The sequence below is a fragment of the Rhinolophus sinicus genome, chromosome X (assembly GCF_036562045.2).
Source record: "Rhinolophus sinicus isolate RSC01 chromosome X, ASM3656204v1, whole genome shotgun sequence".
NCBI lineage: Eukaryota > Metazoa > Chordata > Mammalia > Chiroptera > Rhinolophidae > Rhinolophus > Rhinolophus sinicus.
Genome location: NC_133768.1, coordinates 83153196 through 83173998, shown reverse-complemented (window position 1 = coordinate 83173998; position 20803 = coordinate 83153196). Strand labels below are relative to the sequence as shown.

At 38.5% G+C, this 20803-nt stretch overlaps 1 protein-coding gene across 3 annotated transcripts in view; it reads left to right on the top strand.

Annotated features, from left to right (window-relative positions):
* Positions 1–1654: 1654 nt before the first annotated feature.
* LAMP2 (lysosomal associated membrane protein 2) overlaps positions 1655–20803 on the top strand; it is a 40853-nt gene continuing 21704 nt past the window's right edge. For 2 of the 3 annotated variants that reach the window (XM_019717660.2, XM_019717661.2), the window contains exons 1-4: positions 1687–1940; positions 12932–13050; positions 15630–15843; positions 19428–19586. In XM_019717660.2, the coding sequence (XP_019573219.2) occupies positions 1736–1940; positions 12932–13050; positions 15630–15843; positions 19428–19586 (697 nt within the window). In that variant the 5' untranslated portion in view covers positions 1687–1735. Of the gene's footprint in view, positions 1941–12931; positions 13051–15629; positions 15844–19427; positions 19587–20803 lie in introns of all 3 variants that reach the window. The other variant, XM_019717662.2, reaches the window with a different exon arrangement.

Here is a 20803-nt window from a genome sequence, read left to right as displayed (position 1 = left end):
ATTTTATTGGGGAAGAGGAGCAGGACTTTATTGGGGAACAGTGTGTACTTCTGGAACTTTTCCAAGTCAAGTCGTTGTCCTTTCAATCTTAGTTGTGGAGGACGCAGCTCAGCTCCAGATCTGGTTGCCGTTGTTAGTTGCAGGGCACGCAGCCCACCATCCCTTGCAGGAGTACAACCAGCAACCTTGTGATTGAGAGGCAGTGCTCTAACCAACTGAGCCATCCGGGAGCTCAGCGGCAGCTCAACTCAAGGTGCTGTGTTCAGTCTTAGTTACCGGGGGCACAGCCCACCATCCCCTGCAGGAGTCGAGGAGTTGAACAGGTAACCTTGTGGTTGAGAGCCCACTGGCCCATGTGGGAATCAAACTGGCAGCCTTCCGTGTTAGGAGCACGGAGCTCCAACCACCTGAGCCACCTGCTGGCCCCGCGTTCCATTTTTTTTTACTTGATGACATCTATAAAAGGTTAAGGGCAAAAATTTATTAAACCAGTTATTCGAATCATTGGGACACTTTGTTTCCTTATGTTTTACACAAGTGAGCATTTACTCTTATAGAACCCTAGAATTGTAAAGCTGGAGCCACTTTAGAGATCATCTCTGACCCACTAATATTGCCTTCGGGAGTTTTGAGAAAAATACAATGTCCAGGCCCCAGGCCATGCTAATCTGAATCTCAGGATGTGGGACCAAGGGGGCATCTCTAGTTTTACATCCCCACAAGTGATTAAAACATGCAGCCAGGATTGAGAAACAGCTCTTGTTAAGCAAACAGATTCCTAGGACTTCCACAGATCTACTGTTTCAGAATCTCTGGGGAATGAGGTACAGGAATCTGTATGTTATTAAAAATTCCCAGAAACTAACATTTGAGAGCAGTGCAAAAACTAAAAACAACAACAAAACAAAAACAAAAACAAATTTAAAAAAAGAGAAGCAGTGCTTTATCCCAATTTGAGATTTTTTATAGTTTTTGAATGCTTTCATTTGTTGAATATTTTAGGTTTCATCTGTTCAACTGTTAAGTATACCAAATAGTATGTTTAGTATGAATTCATTAAAGAATATTTACATGTGTATATGCATAGGAGAAACAACTGGAAGGAAGGAAGGAAGGATGGATGAATGGATGGATAGACAGATAAACAGTGCCTCTCTGGGTAGTACAAATATGGATGATTCTTTTTTTTCTCCTTATCTTTCTATTTCATTTTTCTTTATCTCATTTTCCTTCTTTCTGTATTTAAAGAAGACTTCCTTTTTTTTTGAGTTCAATTTCCCCATCTGAAAAACAGTGTGTTGTAACTTAGTGAACTTCAAAGCCACCTCTTGCTCTGGTGGTCAGTGACTCCATACTACCCCCTAGCTCCCTTGCCCATTTAACAGCATGAACTGCATAGGTAACAACAGTGTTTAAAGAAGCATCATGTATGATTTTTGTATGTATTACGTTGTGATGCCTAGCAACCGTTTTAACTCCAGCAAAATTATTATCTTCTTCCTCAAGGAGTCGGAACTGAAATAATCTCTACTATCTACACCCCCTGAAAGTTCATCCGCTCCCTTTAGCCTCAAATAAGGCCGTCCGCGCATATCTCTTAGAAGCGTAAGATTGTGAACCAAAAAGCCAGGGCGTGGTCGACTTAGCCACCCGCCCCTACATCATCACCACCCCTTTCGCCGCTTTTAAGCGCAGAGATAGGCTAAAGACAAGGAAGAACCCCGCCCCTAGTCTTATGACTCGCGCTGAAGCGCCTAGTCCTGGCTTTTGCAGTACTGTAGTCGGTGGTCGGTGGCTGTCTTTTCCCGTTTCTCCCGAGCCTTTTCCGTGGTGTTGCTGCTCTCGTCACCGCCGCCACCGCCTACTCTGCGGGAACATGGTGTGCTTCCGCCTCTCCCCGGTTCCAGGCTCGGGGCTCGTTCTGCTCTGCCTCGTCCTGGGTGAGTTGTTGGGCCCTCCTGCTCAGTCTCTCCGCCTGGGCCCTGGGCGCCCAGTTCAAAGGCCACAACTGGCAAGACTGGTCCTAGGGGGAGGGGTTTGGGAGGCTGAACGACTGACACTGGGCGGTGGCGCTTGCCCTGGGGTGGGGAGCAGTGACCTAGAGAAGGCCTGACCGAGGGATGGTGGGGGAAGAAGGGCCCATCAGAGTAAGAAGGGGCAGGTAAGGGGGGGTGGCGTGGACGCCGAAGGAGTAAGAAGAGTAACTTGGGGAAGATATTAAGGAGTGAGCGTAGGAGGGTGGTACGCGCAGATTTTGGGGTGGCAAAGACAATTAGGAGAGTCCTGGTTTCCTAAGATCAGGGAAGAGTTTTGATGGTGGAAAACTGGGGGAGGAAAGACACTGTGCCTGCTTGGGGGAAGGGTGGCAGATATGATAGTAGAGTTTGAGGGACAGTGAGAGGGTTGGGGCTTTTGTGGGTAAGAATTTGAGGCTGTGGAGGAAGGGTGGTTAAAGAGATGAAGAATGATGCTGGATTTGAGTTTGGTAGTTGGGGTTTTGAGGGGGAAGGGAATCAAAGGTGGCAGGGGCAATTTCCAGGCAAGAAAACTCGGCCGCAACCTCTGGAGACTAAAGTGATGAGTGGAAACTTTAGTGGGGAGTGAATATTTGACTTGGAGTTGTCGGTTTTCTACAGTTTTGCTACTTCCTCCCAGCCAGAAAATCCCCAGATGTTTCAATTGGGAGGACCTCCTAGATGCGAGATTTTAGAGATGGTGTATCTGAATCTTGTATGCTGCCTCTCTGCCTTCAGAAGCTCATTTTCTTCTTCCCTATCTTACAAACTGATCTATTACCTGGTTTTGGGAGGAGGAGGGTAGGTAACTTCCTAAGATTTGGGTTGTTACCAGGTCCTCAGAATGGCTGGGTGAACGTTGGCTGATGGTGCTGTGACACCTTTCCTCTATAAGCAGTGGGTCCCTGCTAGCTTTAATGCCTGAAAGGTGAACTTTGACTAGAATGTCTCTTCCTGACCTGATTCATCCTATTTGTCACTACCCACTGATTGTTGCTATTTGTGACCTAATTAAAACAAAACAAAACAAAAACAAACAAAACCCAGAAGGAATAGACCCAGATGGGAGTGGAGAAGAAATAGATATGTTAGGGACCTGAGAAGACAGTGAGAGGTACACATATTGTAATTCACATTTCAGTAGAATAAAACCAACACCCTTAAACAGTGGGTTCTCAATCGGAACATTTAGCAATACCTGGAGACATCTTTAGTTGTCACAACTGGTGATTGTTTTTGGAATCTAGTGGGTAGAGGCCAGGGATGCTTCTAAATATCCTACAATGTACAGGACAGCACCCTCCCCCCAACAAAGAAGTATCCATCTCAAAATGTCAGTAGTGCCAAAGATGAGAAATCTTGCTTCAGTCATAGCATTGGAAGGGTTCTTGGTGATCTGGTCTACTAATTCTAAAGGATATTTGCTGGGGGCCTGTCAGATCAAAAAACGATTTCCAGAAGAATACTAAAAAGTTATTTGTCTTTTTCACTCTCATCCTCTCACCGGCGCAGAGTGGAGTTTTTTTCCATAGACTACATAATGAGTGATGACATCACCATTCTGTTGGCTCTGATAATGGTATACGGCAAATACCAATAGATATAACTGACATAAACCAAAGCTTTTTGAGGTCTTCAGTGAATAAGAGGGTAAAGGGGGTCCTGACACCCTAAACATTTGCGAATCCTGATCTAGTCAGCTGTCCACACAGTGCAGGAAACTCTTCTGTAGCCCTGAAAAGGGGCTGTGGAGGCTCTGTTCAAGCACAATTCAAAGCTTTAACATCACTATGAAGCACCTACTGAGGGCCCAGCAACCCTAAGAGAGGCATGTTTTCCAAAAAAGCACCTTATCAGTGTCTAGAACATATCCGAACAAGGCATGTTAACCAGTAATTCATTGCTAATTGAATCTGCACAAATACAGCACTTATTTAGAGAAAGTGAAAAAAAATAGCTGTTCTACTTGTTGATTTTCATGTCATTAATTTTTTAATGAAAGCTTTTGTTTTGTTTTTATAAAGCAATGCTTCTCATTGCAGAAAATAAACAGGCAAAAAGAAGCACATAAAAGAACCCATCAGCTCATCTGCTAGTTTGCCAATTATTGATTGGGACTAACTAGATTCATCCTCTTGGAAGATTTCCAAGATTGATTACCTTCACTTCCAAGTTCAGAACAGGATTTGGAAGAGTACAAGTTAATGATATACCCAGATCAAATTTTTAAAAAGTACCAGGATGGAATAGAAATCATCTCTTCTATACAGTGCTTTTTTCTGACAGCTGGTGGGTTCAGTGTGATGCTCAAACTCCTTCCATGTGGTTTTGTCTCTTGAGAATTTAGCAGGTCTTCAGTTGCTTGGTGCATTTTGCACGTTGCTTTTATATTTCAAAATGGCAAGAATGGGTTTTTGAAAACTCAATAAATATTTGCAAAGTATCTGTTATGAATGTCATGCTGTTCCTGGGTACTGCAGAGAGTACCCATGAAGGAGGATCTGTACTGAATTTATAGTCTCATTAACGTTAGTGCTCTAGCTGTGCCACTTTCACTTTGTGACTATAATTCTATCCCAGCTCCACTGGTAACTCTACTTTTTAAAAATTGCTGCTTTAGAGTAAGTATAGAAATAATTCTTAGAGTCTACATATTGGTGTTTTTCATAGAGATTACTTTATTGCTGATATTTATTTGAATGAATTGTAACTGACTAGAGAACTTTCTGGAGAAGAGCTATATATAGGCATTAGGAAGAGAGTAGTGGATGAAAATCCTTTCCTAGCATCAATGTCTAACTGTTCCCTTTTTGTGACATTATAGATTTCAGAACTCTTCTGTGTTATTGATTCTTACAACTAGTGACTGCTGGTTTTTATAGGGTTGAGGCTTTTCTGGTCAGGGAAAAACCTCACAGAAATATCCTGAGTTTGTATTTCACTGTTTGGAGCCCCTCCGTCTCACAAATGTTTATGGAATGCCTATTGTGTACCAGCCACTATACTAGGTGAAAGGGGTAGATAGAGCAATGGGAAAGACAGATGAGGTCCCTGCTCTCATGGTGCAGTGTCAGAAGACATCCCAAACAGATAAATAACATAATTTCAGATAGTGATAAGCACTGGAGAAAATGCGAAAGGTAATTCGGAAGAAGAATGAGCAGATGATAGGAGTGGGGATGGGTTCAGAAGGCCTAGGATTGTTGTGTGACATTTGAGCAGAGAACTGAGTGTTGGAAGGAGGTCAGCCAGGTGAGTATCTGGAGGAATAGGAGTAAATCTTGTCTTTCCCAAACTCTTAAGTTATTAGGCTAGCCTATTTTCTACTCTTCTTTTCTTCCAGTACCAGTCAAGTGTCTCCTATGGTGTTAGTTTCTGAGAACCTGAGAACGGAGACCATCTTATGTACTGTTAATTCCCTGTGCCTACCTAGCACAGGGCCTCGTACATGGTTAATCCTCCATAAATTTTTGTTGAGGGTATTCATTGGTAGGCACTGGGTATACAATGGTGAACTAGACCAACTTGATCTCCTTATTCTTCTTGAACCTTAAATTATGTTTTGCAAGTTTTTTGTGTGTCTTTGGATTGAGAACTTCAAGATCAGTGCTAAGAAGTACAGATAATTATAAACCTATTTACTAAAGTGTAATCTCATATAATAATGCTAGTATCTTACCTGTACCCCTCTAGATATACCTACATAGTGAAGGTTAACATGAAGAACTAGGAAGTCCTTGATGAGAAGGAGAATAAGGTTTTCACAAATAATCAACCTCTCTCCTTTTGGAGATGATTTAAAAGAGAATGTAAACACAGAGATTTTTCTGTAGCTTACCACATTTGGTTAAACTGATTTCAAGGTTCTCCTAAAATTATTCTAGCTATAATAGAGATACTTGAAGGGATAGGCTTATTATTCTTTCATGAGTCATTGGTTATCAGACTTGATAAGATTATAGATATTCAAATATTTCCCATGAGTGCAGCTTTCTTCCTCTATCCTTGGGTGGAATTTGTGATCAAGGATTATTTCACAGCACTGTGGCTGGCTTAAGTGATCTTCCTCCTATAGTGACAAAAGCATTCCGATCATAATTTTGTATTAAAGTGATCAGAGATCTCCTCTGATCCGAAAGTATACTTTGTAAGTACTTGTTGGTGTCCTGCTGTGCGTTGCAAAAGAGTTCTGGAGGTCTGCCAGATACCACTCAGCAATAAGTTCTTTCCATTAGTTGAATAGTGTTAAATCTTATTTCCTTACCCACCCTCTGACCTTAAAATATTAAATTATTTTGTAGCTTACAATCATTACTTTTCCGTTTTAAGAGATTTACCAGAAATCAAGAGTATCAGCAAATGAATGTGATGATTGTACCTATATTAGGGATTGTAAATGAGGAATTGTAAATGAGGAACAGTTAATCTCACATAACAAACCTATCAATAGAAAAGAAAGAGTTAAGTATTGTACACCTATGTCCTGTTTTTTCTTTTTTCTTTTTAAAGACCCTTTGCTCAACATCATTCTGGATTGATGAGTTTGAGGACAACATAACTTAATATGATGAAAGTAAACATACCTAAAAGTTGGGAAGCATCCTTTAGTTGCTGTGTTTACTAGAAGGGAAGCTTGTAAGCTGGAATCTCTAACTTGCTTGGCAAAGTTCTCTTAGCTCTGAAGGGTTTACATGCTTTCGAAGAACCTATTAGAGAAATATGCACACTACAATTCTTTGCAAGGTTAATTTGCCCAAAGTCTCACAGCTAGTAAATTGGACAGCCTGATTTGAATTCTAGCTCTTCAATTCCAGGGATGAGGCCTTTAATCACCTCATAATATTGCTTTTTAGATCATTGTGGTTGTTTTTTATTGATTTTGTTTTGCTACTAGTATTAGGTTCCCACCCTACCCCCCATCTTGTTTACAAATGTATATTTTTCAGCTTCATTGGGTCAAATAGACTTGTAAAACAGCCATTTTTTTGCAGTGACTTATACTTGGAGAAATAAGTTTTAAATTCTAAAATAACCTATAAATGATCTCTTTGGAAATAAGATTGAGAGGATATTTGAATTTGAAAAAGTTCATTTTGAGGTATGCCTTTTTTTCCTTTGGAGAATGAACTCTCAGCTCTATAATTACATACTCTACGATAGATTCATAAACTGTTTTTTTAATGTCATAAAGCCTTTAAACAAAAATTTTTTGGTTGTTCTAAAGTCAAACACAGGAATAAGGATGGAAATGGCTTGCTGGAGATTTTTTACTGAAGTGTAAATGTTTCAACTATAAACTTACCTTATGAGAAAGGTATTATTCCTAGCTTGGAATCCATGTCAAAATTTATTGAAAAAACTGACATGGGGGTTGAAGGAGTATCCAGAAGACTGATAGGTTGGGTTCATGATTTGGAAGAGGTAAAAGATTGGCCTTCCTATAAATAAATTAAGCTATATTTCAGGTCCTTATTGCAGGGTGTTTTTTATTTTATTTCTATTTCTTTAAATTTATTGGGGTGACAATTGTTAGTAAAATTACATAGATTTTAGGTGTACAATTCTGTGTTACATCATCTATAAATCCCATTGTGTGTTCACCACCCAGAGTCAGTTCTCCTTCCATCACCATATATTTGATCCCCCTTACCTTCATCTCCCACCCCCACCCCCCTTACCCTCTGGTAACCACTAAACTATTGTCTGTGTCTATGAGTTTCTGTTTCTCATTTGTTTGTCTTGTTCTTTTGTTGTTTTTGGTTTATATACCACATATCAGTGAAATCACATGGTTCTCTGCTTTTTCTGTCTGACTTGTTTCGCTCAGCATTACACTCTCAAGATCCATCCATGTTGTCACAAATGTTCCTATATCATCTTTTCTTACCGCCGAATAGTATTCCATTGTGTATATATACCACAACTTCTTTATCCATTCATCTATCGAAGGACATTTTGGTTGTTTCCATGTCTTGGCCACCGTAAACAAAGCTGCAATGAACATTGGAGCACATGTGTCTTTATGTATAAATGTTTTCAGATTTTTTGGGTAGATACCCAGGAGAGGGATTGCTGGGTCATACGGTAATTCTATTCGTAATTTTTTGAGGAACCTCCACACTGCCTTCCATAACAGCTGCACCAGTTGCAGGGTGTTTTTTACCTTGATACAATCAATCAGTATTTATTGAGAATCTAATAATGTATTCAGCACTACTATGGTAGTAATGATAGGAGATAGAGGAAACCGTAATAGACATAGTCTCCAATCACCATGATATCCATGATGGATGGCATTCATATGAAAGACACACTTCTTAGGGGCTGTGGCATAGATAAGATCATCTGTTTAAAGGAGCTTATTGAAATTCAAATAAGTGGTAGAGGCATTATCAAAAGGGAATCTTGAATCTATCCATATATATAATTCATTCACAGACTTTGGTACTTTTTTTATTAGTTAACAACTTACTATGCTATAATATGCCATGGCACATCAGTTTGTTGTGAAGTGACAGTTTAAAACTGCTGTTTTGGAGCATATGACAATAGGGAGGGCAGTATTTACAGGCATAAAATAACTGAATAATTCAGAATAGTATAAGGTATACTGAAATGTGGGGATGTGTACTATGACTACTCCTTGAGGGCTTTTTTAAAATTAAAGTTTATTGGGGTGACAGTGATTAGTAAAGTTACATAGGTTTCAAGTGTATAATTCTATAATACATCATCTACATATCACATTGTGTGTTCACCACCCAGAGTCAATTCTCCTTCCATAGTCAAGGAAATCTTTGTGGAGAAAATGGCTGCTGAAAAATGGATAGCATATCAGTCCAGGTTCTTAATTATAAGTAACACAAATAAAATCTGATTAATTTTAAGCAGAAAAATAATTTATTATAAAAGATACCAGGGCATGTGCATACCCTTTGACCCCCCAGTTTCATTCCTAGGCCCAACGGATGCACATACACATGTGTGCACTGATGTGTCTATTTGTATTAGAGCCAAACTGGAAATTATCCAAATGCCCATCAACAATAGCATAGATGAATAGTGGAATGGTCACTCAATAATAGAATGCTATACATACAGAGTGAGAATGGACAAACTGCAGTTACACAGAGCAACCGGGGTGAATCTTACAAACATGATATTGAATGAAAATAGCCAGGCACAAAAGACAGCACAGTGAATGATCCACTTATATCAAGTTGAAAACAGGCAAAACTAATCTATCATGTTAGAAGTCAGGATAATGGATAATGGTTGCCCATGGGAGGGAAATGGTAACTGGAAGGGGGAACCAGGTGGTCTTCAGGAGTACTTGGAATGTTCTGTTTCTTGACACAAATGGGTTCAGTTTGTGAATATTAATATTCTTTTGGCAATATGCTTAATGTTATGTGCACGTTTCCCTTCCGTATGTTATGCTGTGTACTTTTCCATATTCATGTTGCACATCAATAAAATTTTACGTTATAAAATATGTATACTAGGTAATTTGGAATTACTGGAGCTCCAAGCTCTATATATCCCAAAGCCTGGTTCAGTGCCCCAAATCATGCTGAATTGTAGTTCCACTGCCAATGATTAAATTGCAGCTTGTACCACTGGCCACTGCCACTACCAGTTCTGCTTGCCTTGTTCCCTGGGAGCTTGATCCTGCTATAGCTACTTCCACCTGAGGGTGATAGTTCCATTCCTGGCTCTATTCTGTGGCCCCTCTATACAAAATCTGGTGTGGGTACCTTTGTTAGGTGGAGCCTCGCACAGGATCCATCCCATCCTCTCTGTAAGGGAGCCTGGGAAAGCAAATACCTGACATTTTCAGCTTTTATAGTGGACAGTAGTATCTTCCAGAAATTGTAAAAAAAAAAAAAAAAAAAAAAAAAACCCAAAAGGCAGCCTGGGGAGGTGTTTTAGAGTGAAATTATTCCTGAGATGAACATTTAGGTAAGTAGAAGAAAAAAACATCCAAATGTTATGTACAATAGAAACCTAGAGGTAGCGGTTGAATACAGCATGGAATTTGGGTCCAGTGGAACAAGTTTAACTGGTATCAAAGGGTGTGTTCTGGGAAAATGGTTTGAGAGAAGTTGAAAGAATAGGGTAGGAAAGATTAAGGATTACTTTGAAAGCCAAGCAGAGGAATTTAAATTTAATATGGGAATTTTGGAGCCAGGAAAAGTTTTTGAACAAGAAAGTGTCCTGAGAGGAAAAGGTGTTTAAGGACCATTAATCGGGCAGTATTTCTAGGAGCAGCTACGAGGCATCTGTAGTAATTTAGGGATGGGGAGGTGGATCGGAAATAGAAATAAAAGGCAAAGATTGGATTTAAGAGAGAATTTGAAGGAGAAAAATAAGTAGGACTTCATGCAGAGAATGAAGTAGAAGCTAATTTAATTCTCAAACTTTTGAGCTTGAGTATGTGGTGCTGCCTTTCATTCAGAGTTAGAGATGCTGAGAAGGGGACCAATTTGGAGGAAGCAGAAAAATTAATTTTAATTTTGGAATTGTTGAGGTGATAGGTTTTTGAGTAACAGCTGTCCCTGTACAGTTGGAGATATAGACCAGAAAGTGAAGTAAGCTCTGTGGAAGAAATAGCTCTCACAGGGAGAGAGGCTGTGAAGGGACTGGAACAGAATGTGCTGGAGCCCTCAGGGCATTTCTCAGATCTCATAAATTGGTAGGTAGGCATCTTGAATTTAATATATGAAGGTGTGCCAATTAAGTTTGCGAACTCATCCTAGAAAAAATGCTACATACCTCACTGCTGATTATCACTATGGTCACCTTTGAAGTACTGCCCTTGGGAAGCTATGCCCCGATGCCAGAGCCTAGTCTGCTCTTCAGAGCAATTTTGGAACTCTTTTTCTGGAATGGCCATCAGAGCTGTCGTCATATTACCCTTGATGTCCTGAATGTCATCAAAATGTCTTTTTTTCAATATTTCCTTTATCTTCGGGTAAAGAAAGAAATCATTGGGGGCCAGATCAGGTGAGTAGGGAGGGTGTTCCAATACAGTTATTTGTTTACTGGCTAAAAACTCCCTCACAGACAGTGAGCTAGCGCATTGTCGTGATGCAAGAGCCATGAATTGTTGGCAACAAGTTCAGGTCGTCTAACTTTTTCATGCAGCCTTTTCCACACTTACACATAGTAAACTTGTTTAACTGTTTGTCCAGTTGGTACAAATTCATAAAGAATAATCCCTCTGATACCAAAAAAGTTAGCAACATCATTGCAAACAAGTTTGTGAACTTAATTGTCAGATCTTGTAGTGGTAAATTTGAACCATAACCTGCACCTTCTGCTTCATAAAGCTTCACTTCTTTCACCTCAGCCCACATTGATAACTATTATTATTTTATGCTGTTTTCTTTCTGTTACTCTAATGTCTTTGGAAAGTAATACATGTGAAGCTTCTCTTGGTTATTTCTAATAATTTTGAATGCTTTGAATATAAGGAGAATATGTTAAAGCTTGGGGCTTTAAACAAGACCAAGAGAGACAGCATATAAAAAGTAGGCCTCCAGTTGATTAGAAAAATTATAAGCTGGAGTTCTCAGCACCACTACAGGGTAGCCTTGAATCAGTGATGACACTTCCATTCCATATTTTACTTAGAAAAGAATGGCTGTAAAACTTACTTAGGCCTCACAAGGGCTTTTCGAGCCTTAGCCAATACATTTAGGCACTGCCAGTAACCACAAGCTTTAACATAATACTCAGGCTTGGCAAGGCAGCCCAGACTCTGGAGCCTGACAGTAGGCTTTTGTATATGGCTTGAAAGCTGTTGCTCAGGCATGCCTTCTTGGTATTCCTCTTAGGACTTTATTCTCTGTAGTCTATAGCATGTCCCTACTTGCTAGATGATGTTGGATTGCTCAGATATCATTAAAGGATCTGCAGCATCTTAACAGAAAGCAGCTCACTCTGAGCTCACTCCTTGGGTAATGTGTGAGACTGAAGAAAATCCTTAGATGGTTGTCTATCATTTATGTTGCTGGTGTGTTTGCTGGCATATAGTACTTTGAGTCCTCAGGCTCTTCAGTTTACAGTATAATAGGTAATGTCCTCCCTATGTTTAACCTAGTATAGTAGATCTGACTCAAGTTAGCTGAAAAGTCCTAAGGCTTTTCTCTCTGTAAGGTTTTTCTGCCTAAAGAGGCAGTAGGTTGAGAATGCAGGAAGTGACTTTGAGTCCATGTCAAAGGATCCATCAGCCTTTCTAATCAATTGGATTTTAAAGTGAAACAAAGGGGTGAACCAGTATTACATTTATAAAAATTAACCTTTTGCTTATGGATATAACAACCTTTGCAACTCTGTTCCTTTGGTCACATGGTACACATGCCCACCTCTTCACATCAAAAGAGAATAGTTTACCAAGACATCTGTCTGTCATGTCATGTCATGTAGTTTGTGACAGGCTTTAAAGCAACAAAGCCATAGAACATCAGATCTATTGTTATTTTTGCAGAGAAAGTTCCATGAGCTGGTTTGAGAGAAGTAGGAGTTTAACACCCCTTCCAAGCTTCCCCTTACCTTATTTACCTTAAAAGACAAAAGTACTAACAGGCAAACTATAATTTCCTAAAACAAAACTAGCAAGGCACAGATGAATATGGAAATTATTATTAGGAGGCAAAAGGGAAATGTCACCAGTCTGTGTCATTACCTAAGCATCCTAGGTTGAGTAACCATTCTTTCGGGAAGGGGTAATGCTAACTTTATCAATAGAATTCCACTAAAAATACAAAGAAAAACAATCATCAAGATACCATATCTATTAAAAATACTGTTTCACTTTAGAGCTGGCTGAACTTTGGTGGTGGGTGGAACTTGTTTTTATTTTGTATGTGTTTTTGTAGTACAATTTTAAAATTTTAGTCTTTTTAATCTAGGAGCTGTCTCATCTTATACATTAGAGCTTAATTTGACAGATTCAGAAAAAGCCACTTGCCTCTATGCAAAATGGCAGATGAATTTCACAATATGCTATGAGACTACAAGCAAAAATTATGTAAGTATTTTTATTTTTCTCTGAATTTTATAGCAGGAATTTAATTCTTCTCTTTTTTATCCTCTATGTACATTTATACAAATAAGATTTCGTATGTTAACTGACTTAACACTTAAATTCTGTGTGTTTTTTTAACACGTATACTTAAAGGTATTCTAATTAGTGTTGGAAACAATATTTTAATTAATTGGTTCTTTGGAGTTTTTCTTGGAGTTGCTTAAGGGCAAATGATCTGAAGACTATATGATATTCAGGTCTAACTACTTCTGTAATGTTTTTATCATGTACTAACATCAAAGCTTGCCCCCTTTTTATTTTTATTTTTTATTTTTTTAAGATTTTATTGGGGAAGGGGAACAGGACTTTATTGGGGAACAGTGTGTACTTCCAGGCCTTTTTTCCAAGTCAAGTTGTTGTCCTTTCAATCCTAGTTGTGGAGGGTGTCGTTCAGCTTCAAGTTGTTGTCTTTTCAGTCTTAGTTGTGGAGGGCGCAGCTCAGCTCCAGGTCCAGTTGCCATTTTCTAGTTGCAGGGGTCACAGCCCACCATCCCTTGCGGGAGTCGAACCTGCAACCGTGTGGTTGAGAGGTCGCATTCCAACCAACTGAGCCATCCCGGAGCTCAGTGGCAGGTCAACTTAAGGTGCGGTGTTTAATTTTAGTTGCAGGGGGTGCTGCCCACCATCCCTTGCGGGACTCGAGGAATTGAACTGGCAACCTTGTGGTTGAGAGCCTGTGCTCCAACCAACAACTGAGCCATCCGGGAGCTCAGCGGCAGCTCAGCTCAAGGTGCCATGTTCAATCTTAGTTGCAGGGGGCGGAGCCCACCATCCCTTGCGGGACTCTAGGAGTTGAACCGGCAACCTTGTGGCTGAGAGCTCACTGGCCCATGTGGGAATCGAACTGGCAGCCTTCAGAGTTAGGAGTGTGGAGCTCAAACCGCCTGAGCCACCGGGCCGGCCCAAAGCTTGCCCCCTTTTGAAAAGCTTGTTATTAAAATCTTTTTTGATGGTATCCTCACAATCCTTTTGCCTTCTTAACTTCCTTAGTTAAGGTCCTGCCTACTTACAACCTGATTTCTTTAAAAATAAACTGAAGATACAGTGTCAGATGGTTGCTGGACTTATGGTGATCACTTCTTTAGCATAGGGAACATAATCAATAATGTGTGAATAACTGTATAGTGCTAGGTGGGTATTGTTGAATAACTATGATATATACATGAAACTAATATAATACTATATGTTAGCTATATTTTAATAAAAGTCTTTTAAAAAATTAACTGAAGAACAGAAGTTCAGGCCAGTTTTCCTTTTCCTTTTAGACAGTACATGAATTTGTCCAGAGGACTGGTGTGTAGTTGAAGAATCTGAGACTGGTTTACACAGCAAACCAGGCAAAGGGCAGCTTGGCCATGGGGGATGTGTGATGTAGACTGAAGTGGCACATCCTTCAGAAATGCTTGGTGTTCATTACTGCCTGTTTGTTCCTTATCCAGAAACTTCTTTTTCTTTTTAAACTTCATCTCTTTTATTATTACTTAATTATATTATTATTAGATTTATTGGGATAACATTGGTTAATAACATTATATAATTTTCAGGTATACAAGGTTATAATACTATATTTGTATACTCTACTGTGTGCCTACCACCCAAAGTCTAGTTTCCTTCCATATGTATAATATACGGTAATGGAATTACCCACTTTGCCCTCCCCCCACCCTTTTTCCCCTCTGGTAACCCACCATTCTGTTGTTTGTATCTATGAGCTTGTTTTTGTTTGTTTTGTTAGTTTGTTACTTTTTGTTTTATATTCCACATATGAGTGAAATTTTATGGTTTTTGTCCTTTTCTGTCTGATTTATTTCACTTAGCTCTCATGATTCATCTATGTTGTTGCAAATGACAATATTTCATTTTTTTTATGGCTGAGTAGTGTTCCATTGTATACGAGGTTGGACAATTAAGTTTGCGAACTCATACTAGAAAAAGTGCTATGTACCTCATTGCTGAATATCACTATGGTCACCTTCAAAGTACTCCCCTTAGGAAGCTATGCACTGACGCCAGTGCCTAGTCCACCCTTCAAAGCAATTTTGGAACTCTTTTTCTGGAATGGCAATCAGAGCTGTTGTGGTATTACCCTTGATGTCCTGAATGTCATCAAAATGTCGTCCTTTCAATATTTCCTTTATCTTTGGGTAAAGAAAGAAGTCATTGGGGGCCAGATCAGGTGAGTAGGGAGGGTGTTCCATACAGTTATTTGTTTAGTGGCCGAAACCTCCCTCACAAGACAGTGCCATGTGAGGTGGTGCAGTGTCATGATGCAAGAGCCATGAATTGTTGGAGAGAAGTTCAGGTTGTCTAACTGTTTCATGCAACCTTTCAGCACTTCCAAATAGTAAACTTGGTTAACTGTTTGTCCAGTTGGTACAAATTCATAATGAATAATCCATCTGACATCAAAATAGGTTAGCAACACCGTTGCAACAAGTTCGTGAACTTAATTGTTAGTCCTCGTATGTATACCACGTCTTCTTTATCTAATCACCTGCAAACCAAACTTCTTTTTCTTTTAGATAACTGTAAACATTTCAGACCTTGGCAATGCAACATACAGTGGAAGCGTCTGTGGGGATTATCAGAATGGTTCCAAAATTGCGGTGCAATTTGAATCTGGTTTTTCCTGGATTGTGAATTTTACAAAGGAAGTGTCTACTTATTCAATTGACAGCATTTCATTTACCTATGACACTAGTGATAACACAACATTCCCTGATGCTAAAGAGAAAGGTAACTTTAAGAATTGGATTTGTGTTATGTTCTCTTGCTCTTTATTAATAATAAGAAATGTAAATAATTTAAAAATCATCCTTATGTATGTCTGTCTTCCTAACTAGAGTAGAAAATTCATGTCTTTCTATCCTCCTCACCCCATATGCAGCATAGTGTTCGATACAGCAATGGTATTTGCTGTCATTGCATGAGTGCTTTACTTTGTACCAGATAGTACCCGAAGTGCATCACCAGCAGCATCTCACTTAATCTTTACCAGTAAGCCTGGGAAGTAAATATTATCCCGACTTTACAGGTAAAAAGAATGAGGCTTAATGAGATTAAATGACTTCCCCAAAGGTCACAGAAGCTACTCGTAAGTAGGTGAGCTAGTTTTGAGCTACAAAGTTCATGAACGTAACTATTACTATTTATTTCATTCCGTAGTGGGTACTCAACAAATGTTGAATCAATGAGCAAATCCTTTACTAATAATTATTTTAAATGTGTACAAGTTTAGTAACCTGAGACCAGCAGACTGTTTCATCTTCAAATCATTTTGCCATTTATTAGGTTGGTGCAAAAGTAATTGCGGTTTAGAAGGTTAAAAATAATTGCAAAGCTGCATTTACTTTTGCACCAACCTAATAGATAAGATTTTGACTGAAAAGTAAATGACAATTAATTAAAAGTAAAATGACTGAAGGTAACATTTGCTGCTATTATGAGATAGTTTCAGGTCAAAATGGACTTGTAAAAGCATTGGCAATTATGTCACTCTTGTAACTACTAGAAACTGAAATGTGTATTAAAATATTTTGAAGGCATGAATAATGGAGATTTCCATTCTGTTAGGCATATATTTCTCTCCTTTCTTCCCCCTCCATTGAGATTGAGTTAACATGGTGTTTGTGTTATAGTACCTTAGCATTTCTCACCGATTAGTATTTCATTCTGACTCCAGAAACAGGTAGGTGGGCTTCAGTTGCCTAGACCTGGGGGTAAATGACTCATTTGGATATATGGATATCAAAAGATCATATTTTAAAGACCCAGAAGTGAATGAGTTCATATAAAACTTGGGAGGTATCACAGACTGAGACTTAGAAATTAAATCCTAGTTTTCTTTTTACTAATCTCTTAGATTGAGAGGATAGCTAAAGCAAGTTTGTTATGGGATACCTTAGATATTTAGGTTTGTGCCCCACACTGTCTTTCAGAACGAGCATAAGATTTGCGTCTCACTTTCAAGGAGCTTAAAGACTAGTTGGAGAGACAAAGCGAAATTGTTTTCCCAAGTTGTATGGAAAAATCAGAAAGCATTGAGATCCGTGTGAACTTGTTGTTGTTTGTGTTTGCAGGGAGTGGGGGCACTGAGGGTTCATTAATGTTTTCTGATAATGTGAGGGAAGTTCTGGACCCTCTCTGTCAAAGTATAGAGTGAACTTTGTATATGGTACATAATCCCTGAGCCCATCTGTGCATGCCTGTGATTAAGAGGCCAGATTCAAAGTATTGTCACAAGGAGTCCTGATTAGGAACAGAGAGAAGGAGAGGTTAGCATGCATTGGAGGAGTGAAAAGCTGGGTATAGAAGTAGGACCTGAGCTGAAACTCAGCTAATGGTAGAATTTGAGGAAGCAGATAATTTTGAGCAGAGTATTTCCAGCAAGGGGAGGCATGATATGTGCAGCAGTAATTGGAGAGCGATCTGATTAAAATAGAGGCTGTGTGTGTAGCAGAAGGAAAATCAGTTTGGCTAGGTGGCAGTTGGTCTAAATTATAGGGGCCCTTGGAAACAAAGGCAAGACACTTAGCTTGATGGGGTAAGCACTGGGGGAACCATTTTAGGTTTTTAAGCATGAGAATGATATCACAAAAGTAGAGACAGTAGTTTATAAAGAATGTTCTGCAGGATTAATTTGGAAGTAAGGAGACTACAGGCAGAGACCAGTTTAGGAGGCTGTTATAAGTAATTAAGGGATGAGTGCCTGGACCAAGGAGGTAGCAGGGAAAGGAGGTGGGGTTTAATATGACAGATTTGGTAGACTCCTAAAATGTTAACACCTATCGCTGCCCCCTTTTATTTTAAAGAAGTCAGAGTGCAATTTTTTATTACTGGCATCTGTGTAATATTTGATTTGAAACTATTTAGAATTTAAAAGGGCTTCTTTAAATGGACTGTTAATGGTTTTTGAAATAATTTAGTATTTTATTTTTAGGCATCTGGTAATTGAAGTGACTTTGAAACTGTTTTCTTTTTAAAAATTTTTTCATGATTAAAATACAGAAAAGTACAGAGAATAATATAACAGACCCATCTGCACCCATTACTCAGAATTAGTAAATGCCTTTTTTTTTTCCATATTTGCCTCATCTTTTAAAAGAAAACCTTACAGATACACATGAGGTTTCCTTTGTACCCACTCCCCAGAGCCATTTTCCTCCCTGCCTCCTGAGAGACAACCACTCTCATGAATTTGGAGTGTAGCCTTCCTGTCTATGTGTTTATATTTGACGAATAAATATGTCAATATTATACGTTCATAAGCAATACATAGTTTAAAATTGATACAGTTTTATAGTGCAACTCCAATATATCTACTTGTTTTTTACACTCATTTGTTTTTGAGGTCTATCTATGTACAATGAGTTCATGTATCTATCTGTTCACTTATATTAATAGTGAGAAACAGTTTTGGGAAAAAAATGTTCTAGTTCATTAGTTAAAAGAATTTTTCCTTTGGCCGTTAGGGGGTGCCAAGGCAGCATTAATTGGCTGCCTTGTGCTACACGTTGGAGAGGCACAAAAGGCAGCCTATATTAAGGACCTTGAATGCCCTCCTTCCTTGCTGCTTCTTCAAAAGAAGCTAAGTCATTTGGGTAGATAAGTGTGATCATAGTCTTTTGAAATTTTACTATAGTAATTGTAGTAAAAAGTCTACAGAATGGCTGTAACTTACTGCTTTTATATTCTGAGGATTTCATGAAATGGAATAGTCTTTAAATTCTATCCAGGAAGACGTTTCAAAAGCTCATTTTAGTTACTATAACTTACTTTGGATTAGTAGCACAAAAATAAAATCCTTGATTAATCCATCTCTCTTCTTTGTTTCGTCACGAAGTATTATTTAGGCTAGCCCCCCCCCCCTTGCTTTTCACCTTAACTAAGTCATCAGCATTCTAACTGGTTTCCCTCTTAAATGACTTTCCTTAAAATTTTTCTCCCCTGCCTATCTTCTACAATTTTGCAGTCTTTCTTAAAATAAATTGTATGCATGTTATTTATTTCCGGCTTCAAAAACTGAAGCTGACCTTCCATTGCTAACAAAATAAAGCCCAACTAACCTATCCATAGATCGTATAAGATGCTTCAAAGTGTGTGACCACCTGCAACTCGTCTTCCCTTCCTAACCCCCATCACATCTTCTTACTCCCTGTTTCAGCCACGGCGAATTTGCCATTCCCTAAATATGCCATGTCCTTTGTCACTTAGGGGTTGGGGTGGGACAGGCAGACAAAAGAGAAGAGTCTAATGTATATTTATATTGTCACATTTTCCCTACCTTCTTGAAAACAGCTATTGTTAATCTTGTTTTACAGGACGGTTTACTGTTTATGACACTGTGGCATTTGAAATTCCATTGAATGACATCTTTAGATGCAATAGTATATCAACTTTAGAAAAGAATTGTGTAGTCCAACACTATTGGGATGTTCATGTACAAGCTTTTGTCCAAAATGGCACAGTGAGCACAAAAGGTGACTGCTTAAAGTATATATTTCTATACTTGGGTCTTAATTTAAGATTAGAGTATATCAGGTAGCTTTAGTTGAAGTCGTTACCTGCAAGCATTTATATATTAACTCTTTTGCTGTGACGTTTGGGTATGTTTTCCTGTGGTTTGCACTATCAACAACAAAGGTGTTTTGTATGCCATATTGTGTAACATTTTGTAATTTTTTTTTGTAAAAAGATAATTCTAATTTATCTATACTTAAATCTAATTGATGCCACTTAGTATGTTTTGAGTATTTTTTTTCTAAAATTCAATATAGCGGTAAATTTATTACCGTATAAGAACAGTTTCAAATAAAAATAATGTCGTTTATGTACAAAGCAGCTCAAAATGTTATTAAATGCATAAAATAGTCAAAATATCAACATTTTATTTTTTGTGGATTTTTGACACATTTTGGAAAAAAAACTTGAAATCAGTTAACACAGTGAAAGAGTTAAGACTTATAGTTTACACTGGACTGTGAAGTTTTTATAAATAATAGCAATTGTTACTCTTGTGGAACTTGCAGTTTTAAGTTTATGATGTACATGTTGTGAAATGGTCTTTTAAAATGCTCTACCCATAGTATTTTCAGCTGATGAAACCTAGTCTTTGAAGAGACTCTCAAATAGTATTTGATCATCAGCTCCTTAGCGATTGATGATCCAAGACAAAAGCATAGAATTTAGATTTCTGGATTCTAATCTTGAATTTTATAAAACATTTTTCAATTTTTATATGACTTTATGGAAATGTAATAGTTTCTCATTCACCAGTCCTGGGAAACTACCAACACTTCCTAAAAAGAGGTTGAAATGCCTGTGATTTGTTGTAGGGGTAACATGAATAAAAGGTCCATTTGTATTTAAATCCTTCGATGATTTGTAAACTTTTTTCTGGTAAACACTATCCTTTCTTACAGTTGTTGTATGTGGGAGAGAAGAGGGCAGGCCTAGGTTGGTGCAAAATGTTTTCAAACTTAAATCTCTGGTTTTCACATCAGAGGCAGGTAAAGTTCTTTGGGAATAAAGGGACTTAAAGGTCTGAAAAAAATGGATGTGTGGCCATGTGTGAGTAGATAAAGCATTTGGATGTGTCTGGAACCTGTCTGCTGTCTCATAACTCTTAGAGATTATCTGCATATGAAGCAGCAGTTTAAGAACTGTACCTCATTTAATTTAAAATATCCTGTCAAGG